Source organism: Mauremys reevesii, linkage group 8 (assembly GCF_016161935.1).
Source record: "Mauremys reevesii isolate NIE-2019 linkage group 8, ASM1616193v1, whole genome shotgun sequence".
Classification (NCBI taxonomy): Eukaryota; Metazoa; Chordata; order Testudines; family Geoemydidae; genus Mauremys; species Mauremys reevesii.
This window is the reverse complement of record NC_052630.1, coordinates 9,739,372-9,766,472: the sequence shown is the minus strand read 5'-3', so window position 1 is coordinate 9,766,472 and position 27,101 is coordinate 9,739,372. Positions and strand designations below refer to the sequence as shown.

The 27,101-nt window shown below is 41.3% G+C and overlaps 1 protein-coding gene across 2 annotated transcripts in view; it reads left to right on the top strand.

Annotated features, from left to right (window-relative positions):
- The window catches only part of SPOCK1 (SPARC (osteonectin), cwcv and kazal like domains proteoglycan 1), a 474,634-nt gene that overhangs the window by 361,568 nt on the left and 85,965 nt on the right, over positions 1-27,101 (top strand). For both annotated transcript variants that reach the window (XM_039486677.1, XM_039486676.1), the window contains one exon: positions 21,965-22,079. In XM_039486677.1, the coding sequence (XP_039342611.1) occupies positions 21,965-22,079 (115 nt within the window). The remainder of the gene's footprint in view (positions 1-21,964; positions 22,080-27,101) is intronic.

Below are 27,101 nucleotides of genomic sequence, written 5' to 3'. Positions count from 1 at the left end.
AACCCAGCATGCACCATAAACCAGCCGTGTGAGCAGCCTGTGGGATGCCTGCTAAAATGAGTGGTGCTCGATGCTTCCATTTCTAAGTATTTGAAGGGTTCGTCAATAAAAATACCAATATTCCTTTCATTACACAGTAATCTCTCTGAGTGCAAGCGGTGCTGATGGAAAAAAATGAGAAATTTAACCCCTCTGGTGCCAGAGAAAGTCTGTCAGACATCAGAACTAAGGTGACCTTATATAGTTTCATGAATTTATGAAGTAATGTTTTAAGGATAGGGCCAACGTAGGCTGCCTGCAAATCATCAGCCAGGTCTGGGAGCTCAGTCTGTAGCAAGCCATGAAAAGCCTGCAACTTCGGCAATCCAGAGCATATCCCACTCTAGTATCAGCTTTAGAAATTCCTATTATTCAGCCTTGACACCATGGCGGGCATTGAAGATGTGGGGAACTTACTGATATAGTCATTGTGTGTGTGTGTGTATGTATGTGTGCACTTTCCTTCCTTGGGATTTTTTGGTGACAGTCCGTAAGCATTTGTTTTCATGGCCTAGCCACAGTTTAAGAAACGGAATAATTTGAAGTGGAGAGGCCCCATGCAGTGTTATTAATTAGGCCACAGCATACCATCGCCCAAAGACTTTTAGATGGTTTGATTTTGTACCACACTCTGCATGGAGCCTTTCCAGCTGTGATCTCTTTTTCTTGCACCTCATGTTGATCATTTTTAGTTTTTCTGCCTCCTGGTATTTCTCTTGCTAACCTAAAACCGATGAAAGTATCTCAGTCTTTTCATACAAGTCAAAATCATTTCACTAAAAGCCACAGTTGCAAAGATTTTTTTCAGCAGAGTTGGACTGGTTACTCAAGCACAATATTCAATGTAGGTAGTGAAGTTGGCTGTACTGCATGTAAAAAGAATCATTTTGTCTATGACATCCACATCCCATTCAGCATCAGACGCCTGGTCAGTTGCTCTCAAGATTGGCATAAGCAAGGAGTTCTGCACAGACAACATACATCTGTGGAGGTGGCATTGACTCTGATACTCTTGGCCTTGAGCCATCCCTGGTATGAGCCTATTGGAATGAATAGCCTCACATTCAAGATGAATTTGACCCGTTAATGTTTCTACAGCATCCATTAGACAGACTCCAAAGCACTTTACAAACTTTACCTACCTGATTTTGTACCAAATATAGATATAGGAATCCATTCACCCACAACTAAAGTGCAACAACATCTGGGGAAAATCAGCAAATGGTTAACAGTGCACAGCAAAACTTCATCTTAGTTTAGGACAGGAAGTAAAGAATGCCCCCCATGTCCAACTGAAATTGTGTAGGAAATGTCAGCAGGAGAACCTAGTTATCCAAGTTGGAATTTAGTCAGGCTTCTCCAGTTAATGTCGCTATTCTTGTGAAATGCTCTGTGAGACCTTTATGTCTTATCTGTAAAAAGGCATGTTCCTCATGCCATCCCAAGACACTAGCAGAAGGAAAACTGCTACATTCCTTGATGATACCATTTCCTGCAGGACCAAAGTTTTACATAGCAGTCTCCCCTTCAAGCAAAGAGCAAACCTGACTCTGCATGCCTTCTGAGTTCTAAGCAGAGTTTGCCGTTGCGTGGTAAGGCACAATTCCATGCATCTCACAAGCAACACCCTCTGGCCAACTGAGGTCCTGTGTTTCTGGCCTCTGGCAGAAGCCACTGCCAACCCTGCTTCATCTAAAAGCCAGAGACCTTTAGGTGGTTGTTAATGCAGTATCCCTCCAAAAAGCAACCTTCATTGAATTTTAATTTTCTAAGTCTTAAATATTAATTTACAATATTATTTTAGCGGGTTGTCTCACTCAGCCAGCAGGATCACATTTGGGAGGATATCTACCATACGCTATTAGAAAGCATGCGGTTTTTAAAAAGGCACTCATTTTTAAGTATTTACATTTATATCTCTGAACTATGACTGGTGCCATAAAGGATTTGTGGCCACAAGTAAAAGGTTAAGAGCTGCATAGCGAACTGCTGCTACTCACTCTCAGCTCAGTCGTTTGAAACTAATGTAACATTCAGCATAAATATTAAATCATGGTAATTGCACATGCAACTAAATGGAGGTGTAACTGGTCAACTGAGTGTACAATAGTAAACATGTGAACCTTAATGCTTCATAAATCTGTTGGAGATCCTTTTTAGAAAGGAGCAATAGAAATATTATTAAATAAATCTCGTGTATGTGCTGGGCCGGGTATTGTCTAGATATAGCTGGGTATTTAATGAACACCATTTGAACTATAACAATTTATTATCTAGGTAAATCTTTCCACTACTAAGCTATTATATTTTGTTTAGAAAAAAAATCATTTCAGCCTAATGAACTGAATCAGTTTTGAATGTGTAAATGGGCTCTCCAAACACTTTTCATGGACTTTTGAAGCATGCAAATATGGTTTGCAAACCGCTGTTTTATTTAGGCTTCCTAGGAAGTAAGTATTTGTAAGAATGTGCTTATATTTCATTGAGTTTAGTAGTGTGGTGTTTCATCTAAGCTAGAATAGCTGGCATTTTCCAGTTCAAAGGATCTATTAATATTTATGAGGTCATTGTACATCTTATTGCAATGAAACACTTTTAACCTGCTGAGCCGGGGAGTTCTTTGAGAGATAGCATTTAAGTGTTATTAATAACTTTTACTAATTCCTGATGGTTTTATGGTGGTGAGGAATAATAGTCTATATGTCACAGACCTCGTGTGCAGAGTGACCCTTTGGAGACTGAGAATATATTAATTCCATGAATTAATAATTCTGCTGCTGTTAGTGTCCAGACTCTGTATGTGCACTTGTATAATTTTCTTAATTCTGGCTTGTTGCTTTTTAAGGATGTTAACTGCAGAGAGACTGAATTAGTTTGACCAATTTATGTACCTCTAAACAGGTAGGGAAATATATAGAGAGATGAGAAAACTGTCACCTCTGAAAACCAACCAGAAATCAACTTCACAATTGAGAAAAACACAAAACTGAAAACCTGAGCTTTAGTCTAAGCTTTCTTCAAAATTTGTTTTCCCTAGGGTTTTTCCCGGGAGGAACCCTCTGTCCCTGGTTCTAGTTCCTTCTGTCTATGATAGACAATCCAATAACTTTATACTTCTGGATTAGACCTAGGACTCATCTTTTTTGACATTAGGCTGTCAGTAAAAGAGATCTTAATCTCTATGGACAATCCTAGAACCTGCCAGTTGTCTACCTGTGAAACTCTAGTTCATGATTCTGTGTAAGAGGATGTACCCATGTTCCGTGGTGATATTAGAATATATGTTGAATATTCTAATCTAACCTGACCCCCCTGAATTTTAAATGTCTTCACTTCCTTACCACAACTATCATATCAACGTACTCATGCATTACGTTTGATATTTTCTGCTGCAGAGGTGGCTGCACTTTCAGTAGTTGTGTGGGATTTGGAAGAAGATTTTTTTTTCCTTTGTGCATGAAAGCAACCATATTAATGAAATTTCATTGCACAAGTGTCTGACTGAATATAAAAAAATGGATTTAATAGGACAGTTGTGTTACATAAATACCAGTTAATTAAAATGTTTTTATTGAAGATAAACAAATGTTTTGATAACTGGCTAGTGTTTATTGAACATCTAATAACTGCCTTATAAAATCTACTTAAATGTAGGTATTCAGGCACCTTCATTTCTAATATTACCTTGCATTGCACCGAGATTGTAAAGTGTCTCATTAGAAATGCCCTGAGGGTATAGACTCTATAGTGCTGTGACCCATAGTAAGAGGAAGGGCAGTGTAAATGAATTGTAAAAAGCCTTTTGTTAGGAAGCACTCATGCTGCAGAATACCTTATTAGAACCCTAGAAATGTTCAGACTTTTTTGGGGAGAAGTAGTGTCTGCTTGCTGACTCTCCAAGGAGCCCTGACCTTTTCCGCTGATGCCCTGTGGACAGATACTCATGCAATTCTGAAAATCTGGTTAGTTCACTGAAGTACAAAAGTAGAGTACAGCTAAAACCAAAACTCTGTTCTAAACTAGAATATTCTGTTTCCAGATCTCCAGTCCATTAATCAAGAGATTTTAAAATGAGCATTTGTCATTTCTGTGTCAATTTCTCAAAGAACATAGCGAATAACAAGGCATGTGCCATGCAAACCTGACAAAAAAGGTTAATGCAAATTCTAAAGAATGCAAAGTGGGAAATAATGTGTATTATTCCAAGTGGAAACCATAAGGAACTAGAATAAGTCATTTTTCAACTTGCCTTGAAATTGTCATCACCTTGTTGAGTAATGTCTTTCACATTGTTCGGGGGGAGGGGAGGGGGCTTAAAACTGCAAAACCTTTTTGAAAGATGTCACCTTTTATTATCATTTATTATTTTTGTTCATTATTTATAATGCAGTAGGCCTAGAGGTCAGGATCCCATTGTGCTTGGACAGTCCCTGTCTCAAAGAGCTTAAAATCTAAGCGCTAGTTTACACTAGAGCTGAACGGCAAATAGCTTTTCTTTCCAGTGAAAGTTTTTGAGAGTTCAAAAAATTTCCCATTCTGTACCATGACAAAACGGAGACCTTTTAAAGTGTTTTGATTGAAAAAAAGAAGGAAAGACCCAGCCCAGAACAGCCAATTTCCCTGTGGTTAGGGCACTCCCCGTGGGAGACCTACGTCCAAGCAGGGACTTGAATCCAAGTGTCCCACATGTCAGGTGAGCTGTTGGCTATTCTGGGGTGGGTCTCTCTCCCTGTTTTTCACCAGAAATTCATCCTGGACCTGAAAAATGTTCCAGAAAAAGAGTTTTATTGAAACCAGTACCAGTTCCCGTGAAAAAAAATTGGTTTTGAGAAATTGGCATTTTCCAATGAAAAAACATATTGTTGAAAAATTCATGATCAGCTCTAGTCTACCCACAGATTGTGTTCAGGTGCCTTTACCCCAATATAGCTTATTCCCCTTCCCATATGGGAGTAAGTTATATTGGTGTGACTGCATCCATACTTTAAGTACACTTAAAGCAGTGCAACTTTTGTGTGTAGACAAGGCCTGAGTCTAAAACTAGAGACATAATAGAATATGCCAAACAGACAAGAGGAGCACAAGGGAATAGTGACAGTCACGAACAGTGGAATAAGCAGCAGTCACAGACCACGGTGGAATTCCCCATGAAAGAGAGAGGAAATAGCAACTTTCAAAATGGCAGAACTTTTAAAGTGAGCCCTCTGTATATATGTGTGTATTCACCATTCTGTCACAAAGAATTTAAAGAGCAAAAAGCATGGCCACCACTTATATATGACCCTGCTATATTTTTTGCTGCTGCTTCTGCTTCAGAGTTAGCAAAAAGAACAAATTGACCAATGAAGCTAATGAGTTATGCTGACATCAGTGATGGAGGCAAATGTGTAGGTTTGTATAACAGACATGGATGGGGAGGGGGGAATTAAAAGGAAATGGATTTATTCAGTAGGGAGAAGAAAACTTCCTCATTGGAAGCATGAGACTGGAACATCTTTGGTTATATATTTCTCCAAAATAGTGCATACTGTATACTAAAGAGTGCAATAATCTAAGATGTGTAATACTTAACCTGTGACAGGCTGCATGTTTTTTGGATAATCAAGATAATTAAGCAGTAATCACATCGAATATTAGCGTATTAACCTTTCGTCTGTGGAGACTCAAATTTTAATCCTGACTTCAATGACAATGAGTTTGTCCTTCTCCATATCTTGTATCACTTCTGTGCAGTGGATACGCTGAGCTGTGTCTCTATTTTTAAGAGAAGCTCAGCAAAGGGATAACAGGGGGGTTGTGATTTAAGAATGAGGCTTAAGGGAAGAGCAGTGTGGAGATGCTTGTCTGCAGTTTAACAGGTTCATGGCAACCGAATTTTCTCACTCATCTGATTGGGCGATAACTTTTGTATTAAAAATAATCATGTCACAATTAAGGGGAAAAAGAAACAAATCCTGGTTGAACTTAAAAATGTTTGTTCCCTTTTGAAAGAGTCTAATGATCTTGATGATGATAATCATAATGTGTCTTTTCTAAGTTGGTTAAAGTCACAGCTGTGACTGTCAATTCGAATGAATTAGAGTGTGAAGGGCAGACTTTAGAAAATTGTGGTTGTATACACACTGTTCTGTCTGAAGAGGCAGTAAGGACTGTCATTCCGTGGATTACCTTTGTTGGCATCAGTCGCCTTGGGTTTGTGGATGATTGAGATTAGTCTGTCGCTATTTATGTGAGTGTGTATTATATATATGTTATGTTTTAACTCAGTACTTTAAAAAAACAACACTGGTTCCCATGGTAAAAGGTGCTAAAATCATGCAGGTTATGAGTCACCCGCCTGAGGGATAAACACGATCAAACACTGCAAAGAAAGAGTTAAAGGGCTTTTCTACGCACATACACACACACATACACGTTGACTAGTTTAAGTAAAGGTGTGACGTTGCACTAATTTAACTAAACCAGTGCATCTTCGGTGTTGCAATTCCTGCTTATGCAATACAGACTTCATCATATTAGAGGAAAGCGACAGCTGATTCTCAGGGGCCATCTCATAAGAAACTGGCACTCCAGGATCCCATCCCCAGTGCATGGACAGAAAGATGCATTGGGGTTCAAGTTGCCCAAGTGTTGTGGTCATCAGCACAAACCAAACCACCTGGGAATAGCCTGCCCCTAAACATGGCCTCTGAAAGTGACTATTTTTTCCAGTTTCTAAATACTTAGTTCACAATTTGAGCTCTGACAAATGGGTTGTTTGAACCACTGAAAACATCAAAGGAAGTGTTTCCTGGCTGGTCTCTTTTTTAATTTAAGACAGATTTATCAAAGGTTGAAACAGGCTAATACTGCAAAAGGATTAGCTGCGGTTACTTGATTTTTGAGCAAACAGACTAATTCAGCTTTTTTTTTTATTGGGCGTCTTTCACAGCCAGTCTATTCTCTGAATGTTGAACCTGGGCCCAGTCTGGTTTTGGTTTGTTTAATTTTTTTCTTTATATTGTTCTTTTTAGAAATCAGAAAGAGTGCTGAAAGTTTTAGCTTCAAAGCTAACGTCAGCTTAGTCTTTGTTGGTTACTGTGTTCCTAAATACATTCTCTAAGCATCTTCACTAATTGCTGCCAACTGTTCGTTTCATTGGTGTATTTAAGGTTGGCTTTTGTTTTGTTTAAGCTTTACAAATTCTGAGAAATTTAAATACAGTGCTCTGAAAGAGACAGGAAAAATGGCACCACGGGCTTCCAGGTTTATTTTATATTACTAGTTCCTCCTCAACTTTGCTCCTCTGACAGACACTCCCTGCCAAGCCCTACAAACTCACCTTGAGCTCTGAAAGTCAAATTTGTTCTTTATTTTTCATGCATCATTAAAAGTAAAAAAGACATTGAGGGTCTACTTGTGCTCTCAGTCCCACCTGAGCAAAGCCACTGTAAATAAGTAGGGTTGGACAGCCCAGAGGGGAATGAGGTTGTACAGGTATCACTGAGGGCAGAATTAGGGTGACCAGATGTCCCAATTTCATAGGGAGAATCCCGATATTTGGGGCTTTTTTTATATGGGCTCCTATTACCCCCCACTCCCTGTCCCACTTGCTATCTGGTCACCCTAGGCAGAATTGACCTACTGGATTTTATTACTGGTGATGAAGTATGAAAAGGCAGGGGGGAAAACCTGACTGACTACTTTCAATTCCCATGTTGAGTTTGCAGGGTTGGCAAGGGGAACAACCCTTCTTTAATAAACTGAGCAAGTATGATGTGGTATCAGTACTTGAAAACCAGCATGAAATCCCAGGCTGCTGTTTTTACTGAGGGCACTTCCCAGAGTTAGAGGCACACGCTGGGTACCACAGAGAGAACCTATTGACTTCTGTCAAGTAAAGTGACCATTGCTTGTAGGTAGATTAGTGACTTATTTTCTTACTAAGGAGTGAGTTGAAGAGTGCAGTGCGAATATATAAACTTTCGGTCAAATTCTGGCTCCTCACAGAATTGACCCTCAGCAGATGCGCTAAGCTGAGTGGTCTTTCTGTGCCTCTGTAGTCTGACTTTACAGGTTCACCTCACTAGATTATTCATGCTGGGAGCACAAACAACGTGTGGTTGAGAAGGAGGGAATGTCATACTTGCGACTGCTGGTTTAGAGTGTCCAAGCATAAATGTGTAGAACACAGTGACTGACTCCTGGATTTCTCTCTGGGTCTTATCATAGAGATCCTGCAAAATGGCCTCTGTGTGGGTTGTGGGCACAAATCTGGGTGTTGCCCGCCCCACCTCCTTCCTGTCCAGGGTCTTTCTGGTTTGTGCCTATGTGAAGGACAGGGGAGCGACCTGTAATATTTTATGAATATTATTTTTGTGATTAATTGGATTTTCATAAGAAGCAGGCAGTGAAAAGTACAAAAAGGTAACAAACTTACAGCTGGTATATATTTCCAAATCCTGCACGCTTCATGGGATCACTGATAGAATTATGAAATTAAATCATTTTACAACTTGTCAAAGCTGCAAGACCAAACAGTACCACGTTAACATGTTAGGGTCGGGGGAATAATAATAAAATAGGGGAAGATGTACATGAATAGAGAGAGGAGGATGGGACCGGAGGGAAGAGGTCAAATTGAAGTCTAGCATTCTTTGCGCCAGCTCAACATTTTTATCCAAATATATCTAGAAACAGGGTCCAAATTTTGATTGCTATTGACAGCAATAAACTATTCTTTCTTTGGTTGCTGACTCAGACAGGTCCAAATGCCACTGCTCCATTCTGGGCATGAATTTACTTTTCCACTTTTTTAAATCATGCACTTGGGAAGTTGTTGATCATTGCAGCCTTCAGGAACCAAAGTCTTTGTGGTGAAGTTAATCCCATCTCCGAAGGTAAATAGCCTGGGATTTTCACTGAGTTTTGGCTGCTGAAGCGGAGCACTATTTTAACTCATATGTCCTCCTCTTTCCTCAACTGCCTGATTGTTGAACAGTCCCATAGCATATGCATCAGGATGGTTCTTTGTTTCAGCACCAACAAACGTCAGAGGATAAGGCCTTTATCTTGTGGAACTTCTGTGGTGGCCAGTACATTTTGAATAAAATCTTTTGTTGTATCAAGCATAGCCTGAGCTCCACAGAAGCATTTTTGACATTACATAATGTGCTCTCCCACTGGGATTATATGATCATTTGTTTGCCTGTTGTGTTATTTGTAATAGGGTCACCAGGGGTTATGCCCAACAAGAGCAAACAGCATGTAGACCAGAAAGCAGACAATAGCTTCAAGTAGCCCCATTCACCAGTACTTAAAAGGACAATGCAGGTGTTAGTTCTTTTTGGAGTTTTACCTCCACTGTGCGCTGAGAACAGTTTGGTGGATAATCCTGGGAGGGAGGGCTGCCAGGCAGGAAACTGAAACAAAGAACTTTGGACTGGGTAAAAACTTGAACCCCTGAATCACAGGGGAAGAGAGAGAGAGAACCCCTGTCCCCAGGAGTGGGGATATCTGGGATAAGCTAGGACATCTGGATTCAGCTATGGCAGTTGGTAACAGGAAACTGTAGACTCGCACCCAGGCCTGAGAGTGGGAGGATTGCAAGATTCCACCCCAAGGAGGTAAAGGATAGCAGCATAAAGCCTGGAGGGGGTGCACTTGGAGAGGAGTCTGGGGTACGGGTAGCCCAGAATTGTGACAGCCTCTGCACACCAAGCAGACAGAATTTGGGCCGTCATATTTTATAAAACAGGGATATTATGCACTTTTAAAACAACTCCAAATCCATTACAGAAATCTACAACAAATGTCCACAACTAAGAAAATGCTCCAAATAGGAGAACATTGCAGGAATGGCATGTGGCCTCAGAATTACAAAAGGGAGGGGAGAATTGGGTGTGAAGTTCTGGAGATGCTCAGGTAGATACAACAGTGATGGGGCTGGTATAAAAACCTAAACTGATAGAATACGCCTGCCCTTATATACAAGTCACCAGATGCAAGTTTGCCCGTACCCATGTGATGGATGTATGGATGTGAAAGAGGGTGGATGGAGCACGGCTTCACTCATCAAAACCTAGATCAATAGAATCACATTAGTTGAAGGTAACTGGGTAGAAGCCTATGTTTGGGGAGTTGAAGGTCATACAGCATGTTCTCCATGCCATATGTATACAGTTGTTTAGCTGATGACTGGAACATCTATATGTATGTGGAGCCACAGATCGTTACCCTTTGATTATTTTCATGTTACCTGGTATATCATCTCCATGAGAGAAACTAAATTGCCTCTAATAATTTGAAGAGAGTAAAAATGACAAATTGTTGTTCTCGTGTGATCGGTAAATAGCAATTGCATTGGAATGCATCTCAATTACATGGCAGTACATTTCAGGCAGCATTGATTGTTTTCATACCCAGACGTGAAAGCTAGAAGTATTGGTGTGGTTTTCTTTCCATTTATACTAAGATAATTTTGCTTTAAAAATAAATTGTAAGCAGGCTTCAACTTTGAATAACGCTATTAGTTGTGAACTGTCAACTCTTAACTGTGAATGCTTGAAAATAGAGAATTGTTTGACAGGTGCAAAGAAGAATTTAAAGAACATAGTCAAAGGAAAGAAATTAAATGCAATAGCAAGGCAAGTTAAAGTCATTAATAGTTTTTGGGGTGGCAGATAAATGTATTAATAGATGGTAACTCACAAATGCAGATAACCGACGGTAGATTAGTAAGTTTTTATACAACTCCCATAGACAGAAATCTGTTTCACATTTACAAACAGGGAACATTCATCTTGTAGCTTTGCTGTGTATTTAAGAAGTATTATAAAATCAGAATAAACAGGGTAAGTTCATTTTAAAATGACTGGGACATTTCTGGCCACTGTTTAACTTGGGTTCTGATCCTGCAACAGTACCAAGCAGACTGCTTATCCACAAGTAGGATCATGGGGAAAATGGGACTACCCTGGGTACGTAAAAGTAAATCCTCAGTGGCAAACTTCCATTGATTTCAATGGGGCCAGCATTTCGTCCTAAGGGTGCATCTTCACTAATAAGAAAGGTGTGATCTTACCTCAAATTACCGAACACAAGGTAAAATCCTAGTGAAGACAAGGCAGTTTGTGGTTTAAGCATGTGTTAGCAGGTCAAGGTAAAGACTATCAGGGAGTTTTGGGTTTACCTTACTGTGCTAACTCATGTTAAAACCATCTTGTCCTCACTAGGATTTTACCTTGTGTTAGCTAAGATGAGTTAAGAATACATCTTTTTTTCCCTAGTGAAGACAAGATCTAACTGTTTCCACAATTGGGCCTTTAGAGTTGATCTACATCTAAAACTTAAGTCAACTTAGCTAATTTTGCACCCTAAGTACCGTAGTTAGGTTGACCTCACCCCCAGTGTAAACACAGCTAGGTTAATAGAAGGATTCTTCCATCAACCTAGCTACCATCCCTTGGAGAGGTGGATTACCCACATGGACGGGAAAAACACCTTCCATCGATGTAGGAAGCATCTACACTACAAATCTTCAGCGACAGTAGCAGCACTATAGCTGTGCCACTGTAGCAGCTGTAATGTAGACATCCCCTTAGGGAAATGTAATTTCTGGACCACATATCAGGCTCCAGTGCATGAACTAAAGCTATTTCTGTGTTCCTTTCTTGTGTATATGCAGGAGCATTTATTTTCACACTGAGTTTATAAGGCATAGAATGATCTCTAGGTTTTCTAATCTCCTGTTGAGTAGTGTATCCTAGATGTTCCTTTACATGCCTTATTGTCCAACTGACACAATTAACTGCCTTTTTGAACATTCCTGTTTCATGTTGCATGAGCTGATCTCTAGCTATTGCTGAGGGCAATTTATTTGATATCAAAACAGAATTTTGTACGTAAGTGTTTTGTCCAGAAGTCCCCAAATTAGCTGATTCTGCTATGATCGGATGAGCAGTTTTTCAGTGGTACTTGATTATCTCTTTGGTTTGCAGCCCTGCCACTGGAACATTGAAGCAGTACAACATGACTGCCAATGGTATCCGTACTGCTTCTTCAAAAATGACTCTGCTTGGAAAATTCTGCTTTCTTAAGCTTACAGTTTCTTTGTCTTTCCTTATTTCTTGCCACCTGGGTAGCATTTAACTGGAGACCCATTGGTTATTATTTACCAGCTTAACGTTGAAATCTATCAATCCACTTACAAGTTTGTAAGATAACTAAAATCAGTAGTCCTGAAACAAATCAATGGCAGGATATATGGAAACAGATCTGACTTTACCTCTGAGAGACTTTAGACTGGAATCTGGAATCAGATCGGACTCCCTTATGCCACTCAAGAGGTTTGCAGGTCCGGCCGATCGCGGCTCCCGCGGTTCGCCGCTGCAGGCCAATGGTTGCTGCTGGAAGCAGCAGCCAGTAAGTCCCTCGGCCCGCGTCACTTCCAGCATCTCCCATTGGCCTGGAGCAGTGAACTGCGACCACTGGGAGCCGCAATCAGCTGGACCTGTGGATGGGGCAGGTGAACAAACCGGCCCAGCCCGCCAGGGGCTTTCCCTACACAAGCGGTGACCCCAGTTTGAGAAACACTGCACTACACCGCTCCAGTAAGGGGCCAAAGGGGTAGGGGGAGGTCTTGGCCTCCTGCGCTTGCCAAGTTCTGGTTCTCAAAAGTGGGGGGGCTTGACCCCACTGTTTCAAAGGGGAGAAATGGCCCTTTACCCCACCCCCATCTCCGGTGACACAGCTCCCAGCTACCTCTACAAAACAAAATGGGTTTCTGCAGCGTCCCTCACCCGGACTTCCTATCTAGGAAGCTCAAGTACTTAAAGGTACAGCTCTCAATACTACGCTACCATCTTGTTTCCAACTCTTGCTATTTTAATAAAAAATGTCTTAACAATTGGCATTTTACTTAAATCCCACTGGAATCATGTTATTACGTGAGAATCCAAGCTTACCTTTTTAAAAAAAAAAAAGTTTCTAGCTGTTATGCTTGAAAACTCAACACTTGAGGTGGGGAATATTGAGTATGTGATCTCAGGGCTTGAGTGATACTTGAAGGGTCCGTATGCCATGTGCTGTCCCTCTGCACAGGAGTTAACTTCACCCTTCAGATGAAGTCCTACAGCCTTTTAGTGTATGTCTACACTGCAGTGAAAGCCCAGAGTTAGTGGGACTTGTGTCAGCTGACTCATGTTAGGGAACCCTGGGCTTGAGCATCTACATTGTATTGTAACTCTAGGTTAAGGATTTACTGCTCAAACCTAGGGCTCTGGTGTCCACAATTCAGTGCACAGACCAGAGTCAAATTAGCCATATCCCAGAGTCCCTAGCACCCCCCTCCCCATGCGGCTGCTCTTACCCATTGTGCACTGCGGGAAAACTTTACTGCCTGCCTTGCACGTTAACAGAAAACAGTTCACTTTGCAAAAGTCTTGATGGATTCGTTCTCCATTGCAAACCGAAGAGGCTCTCTGATCATGTGCTTGCAGCTCCGTGATCAGAAGAGAATGGGTTAACGCTGACCTGAACTGCTGCTGTTTGATGGGGGATGGGGCGGGAGAGCAGCTTCTGGTTTCAGTAGAGTGGATTGCAGATTATTGGGATAGAGAGAACTAAGGAAGTCGTCCCATGGAATTGTGGGATACTTCCAGATGACTCCCATGACCCAAGTCAAGCAGGGCTGTGGCTACCTTGCAAAGCAATAAGGTTTAGACCCTGGGTCCCAGCTTAACTCGAACTCAGACTCTCCAGCCCTGCAAGATCCTGGGTGCAAGCCCTGGGTTAACGCATAATTGCAATATAGACACAAGGGCAGGAGGAGGGGGTAGCCTTGAGCCCAGGCTCAGGCACGGCCTTACATTGCAGTATAGGCATACCCCTAAATTACTCATTAGGGCTGCAGGATTGCAGAGTGCATAGCTGCAAAATGCGGAGCTCCTCTTGGGATATGAATGTGCTCATGAAGCCCTTTGTTTGGAGTCATTACGTTCAGCTGCATAAATATGTATTCAGCCTATTTAATATGGGCCCTTTAGAAACCTGTTCTCTTTTCCTAGTGGGTTAATACTCTCTCGTCTGTTTGTAAATATGCAGTGAGAGGGGCTTTTAAAAATATTTACCCAACCCCAACGCACAATAATGGTCTTTGGTGTCAATCTATATTTAATCACTAATATAAATGGGATTTCTGACCCAATCAGCTGTAACATCAAAGTTGCAAATAATACACATTTCAGAAAGCCCAACTTTTCAAAAACACATATTTATACAATCAATTGCATGTGTTAATTAAGGGCCTATTCCATCACTATTTGATAATAACAGGAACTATGCGTGGTCACCAGGAGAACAGAGCTCTTCATTAGCATTGTGATTTTTCAAAAAAATCCTTATGTGATTGTTGAAGGGGGAAATTGGGGTGTGTTTGTGTGGGGGAGTCACTTTTATACACCAAAGAAATAGCTTTTTATCAGCCTCCCCTTTTATTATCATTTCCATTACCATACCGTCTAGGAGCCCCAGTCATGGACTGACCCCACTGTGCTAGGTGCTTACAAACAGAACAAAAAGACAGTCCCTGCCCCAAAGACCTTACAGTGGAAGTGTAAGAGAAGAGACAACGGGTAAACACAGAGACAGATGTGGGAGCCCAAGGAAACAATGATACGATATTGGTGGGACGAAGGCACCTGGACCACATTCTATTCCATAATAGTTACGTAAATCAGGATTAACTTGACTGAAATCAGTGGTGCTTAGAGCAGAATTCGGCCCACTTTTTCCCATCAAGACCCAAATTCGACAAGCACTCAGGCACATTCTTAACTTTACTACCATGCGTAATCCCAATGGGTTCGTGTTTGAAGAATCAGAGCCTAAGTCCTAAAGGTTAGCAAAATCCCCATTCAAAACATACTCCTTTCAAAATACGTGTCAGATGGGAGCTAAGGAGGGGAAAACATTTTAAAAAGCAACATTAATATCCGTTTCCACTCTTGTGAGTTTTTTAAAAAAATAATTCAACTGATTTTTGTTCTGCCAATATTTTTTGTCTTTTTGTTATATTTTAAAGAAAATCTTTGGCTTTTGGGCTGAGTCGTATTCCTAACACAGCCTATAGCAACTTTATTTTTTCTTCAGCAATCAAAATGGAGACATCAGATATAGGGGTTTATAATGGAAATGCTGACAGAACCACCGCTATAGAAGTAAGAACACTCACTGCTTTAATGCATGTAAACAAACAACTCTTTCTTAAAGGGGTCTCTGAATTCCAATGGATTCTAATTATCTGCTAAGACAGATAGGGAAGAAGAAAAACACTGATATAAAGAAATTCTAGATGAAAAATATCTACGCTGTCATTTCAAAAAGTTTCAGCTTTTGTCTTTGGGAGGCAGTATGTAAAAGATAAGGAAGAAAATAATGAGCTTTTCTTATTTATATCTGAAGTTTAGAAGAGACACATTGTGAGCGAACAAAAGATGTTCCATAAACGTGCGTTAAAATAATTCTCTGTGGGAATGAAAGAAGCTGCAAGGTATTAAATAAGCATGTTGCGTGGTCTTGGCTTGAGGCCTGTTGTTAGTAAGATTTGAGCATTTCAGCTTTTTTAATGTCATTTAATCTAGTATCCCATAAAATTCAATCTTAGATTCTAACTCTGCATCAGGACTTTGAAGGAGGAGGCTTTGCGGCAACTTTCTCTGTTGATGTCTATTATCTCTCTAATCCGCCAAAAATATCCACTTATTCATAGCCTCTCATTTAGAATGCATATTTGAATTTATGGCATAAGTATGTGACGTTTCAAAGTGAGTATTTTTCCTTTGACGGTGTTATATTTCGAAAATTGTTTTAAAAGGCCCTCCCAAGAAGCTGGTTGGTATTGATTCATTCTATAACACAAAATACCACACATCAGTCACATAATACACACTCCAAGTCATCTAGAATATCCATAGCAGAGTATACAACTGACCCACCAACTCTCCCACGCTGCTGTACTCCACTGAAACTTGCTTCTGTGATCAGATTCTGATCTCATTACACCCAGGTAAATCCAGAGTAACACGGTAAATACAATACAGCTAGTCAGATTTACACCAGCATAAATGAGATCTGGGGAACTCTTGACTTCATTAGTGTTACCCAGGTATAAATGAGACCAGAATCTGCCCTCCAAAAATCCAAAGCCAAATTAAAGAGCGACAGAGTCATTCTACTTGATTTACATTCCAAGGAAGTGTCTGGTGGCTTCTCTTGGTAGGAGCTGGCAGGTTGGAAACCTGCAAACAACAGCAAGGATAAAACAGCAGAGAATAAATTTTATGCAGCTGTTTTATTTTCCCCTGCAAAATATGAATGTTATGCAAAACACATTGCTGTAGATTTGCTGACAATAAAAATGGAATCATCACACAAGTAGGGTAGCAAATTCTCAGGGGAACGCTTTAGCCAAAATACTCTTTTGCAATAATTTCCCGTAACTGAGTGAATAAATTAATTTATGAATTTTCCATGAATAAGCTCCACTATTTTCCTCCCCTCATATAATTTATTGATATCAATATACATTTAGCAACAAAAAAACCGAGCTGATTTCCTTTTGCAATAAAACAATTTAGAAACATTTATCTGGTCCTTAGGGATCATTCTAGACAAATGCAGCTCAATTCATGAAGCTAACAAGAAACACTAGTATCATGCACGATCAGTGAGCTACACCAGAGGAAAATCACAACAGATAGCAATAGAAAACATAGAATAACTTCAGACAAATGCAGGGCCCAATTTTGTGCCCCCTTTGCTCATCTTAAACAGTGCCTTTAAAGCAATAGGACTAGCCTCAACATGAGTGAGGAGTGTTAGAATCACTTGTGAAATTTCTGGGTGAGGTTCTCTGGCCTGTGTTATGCAGAGACCAGAGTAAATGACCATAATGGTCCATTTTAGCCTTAAAAATCTATGAATCAGTCCCTCAGTAATCCCCCCTGCTATGTACTGAGAATTTTTTTTCTTTATTTGCTGTATGAGGAGAAAACAGGAGGAAGAAGGGGATTTATATTTCTCTATGGAACTAATGATGCAGGCTCTGTGGTTTGGGGAGGGCTGAGAGATCTTTCCTTCATGTACTCCTGGAATGCAGACCCGATATTGGTGTAGACTGCAGCCTTATTATTCCTCCATCTGAAATTCTCTGTGACCTGCCTTGCTCTGATCTCTACCTGTTTTGATGCAGGTGATGTCATTAAAAACCAGCAGCCCTTATATGTGGAATAAGGTTGTGGTCTTCTGATTATTGTGTCAAACCAACCGTATAGCTTTCTTTGACAGGGTAACAAGCCTTGTAGATAGGGAGGAAGCGATAGATGTGGAATATCTTGACTTTAGTAAGGCTTTTGATACTGTCTCGCATGACCTTCTCATAAACAAACTAGGGAAATACAACCTAGATGAAGCTACTTTAAGGTAGGCGCATAACTGGTTGGAAAACCATTCCCAGAGAGTAATTATCAGTGACTCACAGTCAAGCATGCAGGGATCAGTTCTTGGTCTGGTCATTTTAAATATCTTCATCAGTGATTTAGATAATGGCATAGAGTGTACACTTATAAAGTTTGCAGACGATACCAAGCTGTGAGGGTTTGCAAGTGCTTTGGAGGATAGGGTTAAAAATCAAAATGATCTGGACAACTGGAGAAATGAAATTCAATAAGGACAAATGCAAAATACTCCACTTAGGAAGGAACAATCAGTTGCACGCATACAAAATGGGAAATTACTACCTCAGAAGGAGTACTGTGGAAAGGGGTCTGGGGTTCATAGTGGACCACAAGCTAAATATGAGTCAACAATATAACATTGCTGCAAAAAAAAATCATTCTGGGATATATTAGCAGGAGTGTTGTAAGCAGGACCTGAGAAGTAATTCTTCCGCTCTACTCCATGCTAATATGACCTCAACTGGAGTATTGTGTCCAGTTCTGGGCACCACATTTCAGGAAGGATGTGGACAAATTGGGGAGAGTCCGGAAAAGAGCAACAAAAATGATTAAAGCTCTAGGAAACATGACTTATGAGGGAAGATTGAAAAAATGTGGTTTGTTTAGTCGGGAGAAGAGAAGACTGAGAGGAAACATGATAACCGTTTTCAAAGTTAACAGATTGTTAAAATAAAAGGTTGTTACAAGGAGGAGGGAGAAAAATTGTTCTTGTTAACCTCCGAAGATAGGACAAGAAGCAATGGGCTTAAATTGCAACAGAGAATTTTAGGTTGGACATTAGGAAAAACTTCCTAACTGTCAGGGTGGGTAAGCCCTGGAATAAATTGCATAGGGAGGTTGTGGAATCTTCATCACTGGAGATTTTTAAGAGCAGGTTAGACAAACACCTGTCAGGGATGGTCTAGATAATACTTAGTCCTGCCCTGAGCGCAGGGCACTGAACTAGATGACCTCTTGAGGTCCCTTCCAGTCCTATGATTCCATGATTAGGGCAACAGGACACCCTAGGGAAAATAAACAATCTCCCTGGAGTTTTTTTTTTTAAAGAACTGAAAACATTTAAAGAGACTGGCCTATTTGTGTCCTGAATTACCCTATTCTGTATTTGGCATCAGTCTAACTTAATATTTAGAATTTGGCCATTCTCAGGCCTCAGTCCCACAAAACATGCGTATAGCTACCTTCACACATGAGTAGCATGGGAATGGGATTGCACGTGTGTGAAGTTACTCAAGTGTGTAAGTGTTTGCAGAATTGTGTCCTTCAGCAACCTCATTCTTATCCTTGTACATTCTTATCATAGAACTATTCCGTTTTAATCAGATTCCAGTTTCCTCATTGGGTTTTTGGGTTGGTGTTTTTTGTTGGTGGTGATTTTTGTTTAGCAGTAGAAAGGAAAGCCATGAAAAACTAGCCTTAACATTTCCAGAAACTAATCTGTCTTTCGTTCTTAACGGATTGTGATAATGGGTTCGAAATTGGTTTTACCATCTTAAGGATAAATATTAGAATTATAATTGCTAATGCTATGATACATAATTTGCATTTATTATAGCTAATAAAACAGGTAATTAATTGAGCTGTAATGGGTTAAGTCATCAGGAACTTCAGCTGCAGAAAGATTTATTGCTGTATTCTCAGTAACATCTTGAATATGAAGAACAGGCTGTACAGAGAGGGCCTTCAGTTCCAGGACTGTTAAATCAGGGAGCATTCCCCATTCCTCCTCAGCTGCTTTTCGTTGCATATGTTTTGCACAGTCGGCATAAATTAAGCAATTGTGTTTATGCCTTTTTCATAAAGGTGAAAAATATGTACTTCTATTCCCCATAGCCTGGTATGAAATAAGTACTATAAAGCTCAAGCTAAGCTAAGCCACATGTGTATGCATGGCCATGCATTTTCTAAATCAGAAGGGCAGAAGATCATACAGAGCATACAGCCACCAGGGTGCATTGAAGTTCAAAATGGGCGTGGGAGATAATGTTGACGGAATAGGATGTAGTCACAGGATAATGGTCTCCTGTTGCTAGATTAAAGCCTGGGCAAAGCTGAGCTCTTGCAACAAAAAATAAGCAGAGGCAAGAAGGTAATTTACAGTATTTTCAAAGTAGGAGGCATTTATCTTGTAACAACATCCTATTCCGTTCACTCTGCTTCTATTGTACCAACATAATAAAAGATGCTGTCATTTTGTTCAGTGGATTTTGCTGCAGAAGCTACGTTTGTCCACTGCATTCTGATTGGGTAACATTACAGACTTTTAATCAATCTATGCATTTCAAAACGTATTGTGTCACTGCAGCTGGGTCCTAAATACTCACTTACTTTTAAAAAAGGAAAAAAATCAGAATCTCGCTAATAAAAATCAGTGTTGTTTTATCATTAATAACATTTTAGTCATGAGTAGGGTGACCAGGTGTCTGGTTTTTGGTCCGGTCGGCGGTGCTGCGGCGCTAAGGCAGGCTAGTCCCTACCTGTCCTGGCACCGCGCTGTGTCCTGGAAGCAACCAGCAGGTCCGACTCCTAGGCGGGGGAGCCACGGGGCTCTGTGCACTGCCCCCGCCCAGAGCACTAACTCTGCACTCCCATTGACCGGTAACCGGCCAATGGGAGTGGGGGGTGCCTACGGGCGAGAGTGTCGTGTGGAGCCTCCTGGCTCCCCATCTAGGACCCAGACCGGCTGGCTCCTTCCAGGGCGTGCACAACGCGGTGCCAAGACAGTCAGGCAGCCTGCCTTAGCTTCCCCCCGCCCCCCGCTGCACCGCTGACTGAGGTAAACCAACGCCCAACCCCCTGCCCCAGCCTAAAGCCCCCTCCCACACCCTGAACCTCCAACCCAAACCCAGAGCCCATACCCCCTCCTGCACTCCAACCCCCAGCTCTGAGCCCCCTCCTGCAGCCCGACCCCCTGCCTCTACCCGCAGCCCCTCCTGCACTTCAGATCCCTCAGCCCCACCCCCCATCCTGGAGCTCCTCCTGCACCCCAAACTCCTCATCCACGGCCCTACCCCAGAGCCAGCATCCCCAGCCCAGAGCCTACACCCGTGCCCCAGCTCAGTGAAAGTGAGTGAGGGTGGAGGAGAGCGAGCCACCGAGAGAGGGGGAATGTAGGGAGCGGGGGGTGGGGTCTCAGAGAAGAGGCAAGGGAGGGGTGGGGCTTGGGGAAGGGCCGGGGCTAGGGTGTTCAGTTTTGTGCAGCTAGAATGTTGGCAACCCTAGTCGTAGGTTAGTCCACCTTCCAACAGTTGCACTTTCAAATACTAATTTGAGACCTTATCTGGCACCTCGTATGATCAGTTCTTCTTATTGTTGTAATGTTCAGTGTGGGGAAAAGATCTTTGGATCAGGGAGGACAATTGAAAATACATCCTTTGTTAAAAGGAAATCAGTGGTACAACACACGTCATGCTAACAGTAAAGGCAATGAACAGTAAGTACTTTGTGGACCTGCACTTTTTTATTAGCACTTTTATGAAACAATAGTTTCCCTTAGTTGCCTCCCTTTGCCCTGAAGATCTGGAATCTCCTGATTTTCAAGATATGCTGCAAAGCCCATCTGTTTGCCCAGGCTGTTGGAGGAGGACCGAGGGTATGGGGAAACTGCCCAATTTACTTACCTTCTTACAGGCGGGCCTATTTTAATTTTTTATAATTGATTGGCTAGTGGTCCTGTTACATTTCTGGATTTGACTACATTGCTCAGTGGTTACTCTGCTTTTATGGAGAGTGATTTTAAACAGTTGTTCAGGCAACTTAGAATCTAGCCCGTAGATATATTTTGTATGAATGATTAAAACCTTCCTTATACGAGGAGTCCCGTGGAAGGCTGCACGGTGAAGAACTACTCAGATTGGTTAGGGGTTTATCTCTCACATGCAAAGTGCTGAATGCTCTCAACTCCCTTTGGCCCACTATTGTGTGGAGTGGAATTTTGCCATTGACTCAGGGCAGCCCATTAACTTCATTGGAAGTTGAGAGCAGTCATCACCTCTCGGGACCAGGTCATTAATCTATACTACTGAATGAGTGATATTAGCAGTAGCAGTCCGTGATAAACAGGCCGCAGAAACTAGCTTGATTTTAAATTAGAACTGCATATTTGAAGTATGGCAGTGTTGTCTAGTGGATAGAGCACTGACTGGAACTTAGAAGACGTGGGGTCTATTCTGAGCTCCGCCACTGGACTGGTGAGTGACCCCGGGCAAGTCACCTCGTGCCTCAGTTTCCTCATCTGTTAAATGGGGATAATGATACTTTGAAAAGTACTTTTAGGTCTACTGATGGCAAGCACTATATAAGAAGTAGGTATTGTTATTAATTAAAAATCATAACACCTTTAGTAAAGGATGAATTTTTTAATCTGTCAAATATTAGTATGGCTAAGTGTGGTTTCTCCAATGTACATTCCTGTTTTCTTGCAATTACAGTGCAAGTTGGAGTTTCATGCTTGTACTTCTGGCAAAACTGTCGCAGCGCGATGTGAGGGGCCCTGCCCATGTCTTCCAGGACAAGAAAGCCCAAAACACAAGGCTGAGAAGACTGGTGAGTTCAGCTGTTGCACGCAATGTTCAGTGATTTACTGGGACTGCTTTGTTCCTAAGAAACCTTGAGATATTTTGTTTCTACCACTTGATTCAGGAAGCGTTAAGAGAGTCTGTTGTCAGCTAATGTATGACAAATCATTTTCCAAACTTAAAGTGCTTTCTTATTGAACTCTCAAACATCTTAACCTCACTGAAACTGGCACCCACTTTATAGATGGTGTCATAGAATACTTGTGCTCTAGCTAATCATTATTAACAATTATTATTTATTTTGAGTGGCAAATACTAAAGGCATAAAGTAAATTCCTTGATTCATATGATGGGGTGGCCTGCCCTTAAAGGGCCAGAGGCCTGGTGCTGGTCAGTCCCATACAGTTAGCTTTAGATGTCACTCTTAGGATCGGGTGTGTGATTTAATTAGTAGAACCAACTGGGTATGGAGAAACGGATTCTCCTATAAATAGCAGCAGGAAGCTGCAGAGATGGGGATGCTCAGGGAGACAGTACAGAGTCTGCTGGGAGTGAGTAGTCTCCAGGGAAAAGGGTTCCAGGTAGGGAAGGCCTGGGAGATGCCAAGCAGGGTAGAGACTGGGAGAACGGCCTTGATAAGGATTTTTGAGAACTTTATTTTGGGAATAATTTTGTTATGTTAATAAATCCAGCCCCAGGGAGGGGTGTGCTGCTCCGGAGCAGAATTGTTTGGTAGTTTGATTGAGATAGTGGAGAAACCAGGGCAGGGCTGCCGCAGAGTGACATCAGGCCACAAGGGGTCACTTGGCCTGATGATATTCTTATAGTAGAAGATAATATATGAGATTTTATTGTTCTCTCAAGGTGGCCTTTTTCCTTACAAAACTAGTACTAGTAGCTGAATGGGGGTTATGTGACAGATTCAGTAAGGAGGCCTAAAGATGTACAGATATGAGTATTTGAGTTCTTGGCTGGTTGACACTGTGACAGTTACAGTACCATAGCCAACTGATGCTGAATTATTGTATAAAGAAACTTAAAGGTGCAAGGGTCCCCACATGAATGGCTCTTCCCTCTGGCTACTGCCATGAGATCCATGCATAGATCTGAGGACATCTGCAAGTTTCATGGGCTTATTCCCCCCACCTCAACAATCGTGATGCTTACAAAAGGAGCTCGAGTCCTATCTAACTATGAAACAGAGATGGCAGGGCAGCAGCAGCAGCAGTGCAAGTTTCTCACAACTGCCCTGCCAATTGGCTTCAGCCCTCTTCTGGAGAGACGGAGCAAAAGGAGCTTTCTCTCTGGCTGTGACCCCACTGGACTTTTTTTTTTTTCCTTAACAGTGCGGCTCCACATGGGGGAGCAACAACACCGGGGCTGCAGGTGTCCATTAGCATTTTAATTACACTGTTGTCTAATCCTCCTTAGAGTGCTTAAAAGACCAACATAGGTGGCATCCTATCTATAATATTGTTCCCCACTGTGCAGCTGCCCCAGTGATAGTAACAATGGGAAATGTTAAGAACAAAAGCATAGTGTAAAGAATGCTTCTGTGGTCTTTCCATCCTCTGGCATTTCTGCTGAGATTGCTATCCAGGGTGCTGGCTGTAGTGCAGACACCTGGCTGGTAGGAACTAGGCTCTGGACTGCTGCCACCTATTTTCACATGAAGCCATTGAAAAGCCGGTGCAGAAAGCCAGCATTAGAGCTTCCCTCTAACGGAAGCCTCACATTGAGTTTATGCGCTGCAGAGAGCCTTGTGCAGGTGCTAGGCAGCAGGGTGAATTTCACACTAAGGCTCTGATCCTGCAAAAAGTTAACCACATGCTTCATCATTAACTCCAGTAAGACTATTCAGAGGCTTGACGTTGAGCAGAATTGAAGTCCTGGTGCATATAGCCATAATTTACATATGTATAGGTACCCCCACCCTGCACACACACACAGATGCTTATTCAACTACACACGAAAGACCAAATCCTGCAATACTTTCCTTTATGCAGGCAAAACTCAATTTGAAATCAGTGGGAGTTTTCCTTCCATAGAGACTATAGGATTTGCCACATAAAACCAGAATAACTTTTACTGAGACTGCTCTGTTTAGCAATACTCATATTACTGCAGTTTTTATTTATCTGAAAATTCCTCCAACAACACAAAGTAAACTTGCACATTTAATGTCTGCTCTGGAAAGATTTGTCTTCTTTCTAGAACAATGAGGCATCATTCTCCAGCTAAGATTTTGAAAATTCAGCTTTATTCCCTCTTTTGGAAGGCATCGGTATTTTTTTCTGCGCAGTGATCAAACTTAGATGAAACATTTTAGCTGGTGAGATTCTGTAATACAATGCATAATTTCAGTATTGCTTTATGTGGCCTGAATTATTATTTTACAGAATACTCACTGTTAAATTCATATTGTCTTTCTTTCTCTTTCACAGACACACACACTTGTCTTCTAATAATCTGCTCCCTATATGACTCTTCGTTGCCCTTATCAGATATAGTATCAGATTAATAAATCTTCAGTGACATTTTAAGCTTACAATTTCATTCAGACAACAGAAAAAATTCTAATAAACCTTATCTTGATAAATCCGATTTGACAGGATGTATGTATTCTTCAGTCTAGACTATTGTTTTGCTTGTCTTTTTAACTCCACATGCAAAGCATTAACTTTAGGGCTTGGGTGATATACACAGCTACTTTTCTGACTGCTGCTTCCTGGGGCCAAATTCTGGTTGACAATGGGCAGTGAACTGGTGACAGCGGTAAGAACACATTAGATTAGTTAAATGGCTGCCTAGATTTTGCCCCACCCAGAAAGGCCTGGAGAGAGCAATCTGTAGGTCTTCTCTAGTTAACGTGGGGGGATATGGCCACATGGGAAATGACGTCAGTATGTACATGCGTACATGAGTGCTCAAGCACAGGAATGGTCTCCTCCTGCATGCACAATATGTGCAAAGGAACTGCTCATAAGGCAGGTTACAGGTATATACACCTCTACCCCGATATAATGTGACCCAATATAACCCGAATTCAGATATAAGGTGGTAAAGCAGCGCTCCGGGGGGCAGGGCTGCGCTCTCCGGTGGATCAAAGCAAGTTCGATATAACATGGTTTCACCTTCAATGCGGTAAGATTTTTTGGCTCCCAAGGACAGCATTATATCGGGGTAGAGGTGTATTAGTGCCACTTTTGCAGCATCTACATGTGCTGGTTTGTGTGGGCAGAGAAGGTGGAAATCGGTTTCTCTGTGTTAGCCAGAATTTGACCCTTGGTGAGTTAATATAATTTACTGAAGCACTGAGCTACTGAGCAGGTGTGTATTACTGTAGGCATGCCCTGTGCATATCCTTGGAAAATCCAGGTAATCAAAAGCCATAAAGGGTGCTCCAGGAATAGATACAAATGAAAATATCATGAGATTCATCGCTGGCACCATAATTTGTATGAAAGATTATACCGTTCTTTTTGACAACTGCTACTATATCACCGTATCTTTGGGTGGCAGGTTAAACAGATGCTTTCTTCTTAAGTTAACAGGAACTCTGAAAATTAGCCAGTAGAAACTACATTTTAAGAGATGCAATGTCAATCATAGCTGTCTAGAGTGTTTGTTTGTCTTTAGAGGCCTACCCTTCTGATTCTGCAGCCGCTCCACACACACAGCTTCATTGTACCACAAGCAGAGCAGCTGCACAGTCTGGCCTTATGCGTATAAACTCAGAGAGTCAAACTGAGCCATTGTGTTAGTGGGCAATCCTCCATGGCTTCACAAGAGATATAGGCAGTCTAACCTGGTATAACTTAAATTTTCCTCAAGACCCTTCAATGTTACACCAATTAATACATCCTTGGATTTACCCAGTTTCTTACACATAACCCCTGACTTTAGCCCGTTAAGATTCAGGTCGTCTTCAGCTCATCATTTGTGTGCTGTCAATCTTTTAACAAGAGGCTCCCACAAAAAATGTTTCTGCTCGAGCATGGGAATAAGCCCCATATGCCAGTATCAATTATACCCCAGGTACAATTTTAGCAGTATACAAAAAGGGAATCTGCAGTGTCTGTTGGTCATTCACTGGGTGGATAGTAGTCAGATCTGCTCAGGCTTGTGTGATGATATTGAACGCTTAATTTCTGATTTCAGAAGAGAGAAGCCTTAGTACTTCTACATTTCATGGACATTCTCCATTAGCTCAAGTGGTGGACACCTGTGCTTTTGCAGTAATATGCTCTGAGTTCTAGCCAAGCTAATACCCATGAGATGTATCTGATCATGATATGTAGACCAGCTGACTACCATGAAGCATCTCTGGTCACAGAATCATTAGAGTACAAAAACAAATGGTTTTCTCTCGTTAATGGCAGTATTTCAGACTTCCAATAAAAGGTGCAATCCGAGTTTGGTGTTAAGGTTGGTGGCTGTTGTATTCTCCCATCTTTATTCTGAGCAAGAAGTTGTTGTTCCTAAGTTTTCCCTGGACATTGGCTTTCTTTGATGTGAAAGAAGAGCTGTCTGAAGTCATGTATGAAAGATGAATGCTTTATTTTTCTTCATGCAGTACAATTATATAATTAGCATTATCCTGCTGTGCTGATATAAACAGCAGAAAGATTCTCAGATTAATTTATTTTCTCAAAAGGGGTTTCAAGCACTGGATTCATATAAAAGAATTGTGTTGATGGATGATACCCTATAGCCCATTCCTTATTAGAAACCGAGTTTGTGAAATCCATTCAAACACAAGCATATTGTTAAAGAGAAATAGAGACCTGAAGCTAATGCCTCACACAGGAATGTCAGTGGAAAAAATACTAAAGAGAATTACACCACAAGCGCTTCCAGCAAAATGGAAATGCAGTTCCTTGAATTATTGCATAAACTTTTCTATACCTATTGTACAACAGGGTTAAACATATGTGCTTGCGAACTTCAATTTAAAGGCAGCTTTGCATTAATATTTACACATTCATTCAATCGTATTCAAATATTATTCCATAATAAATTACTTTCAGAAATTAAAAATGTAAAGGAA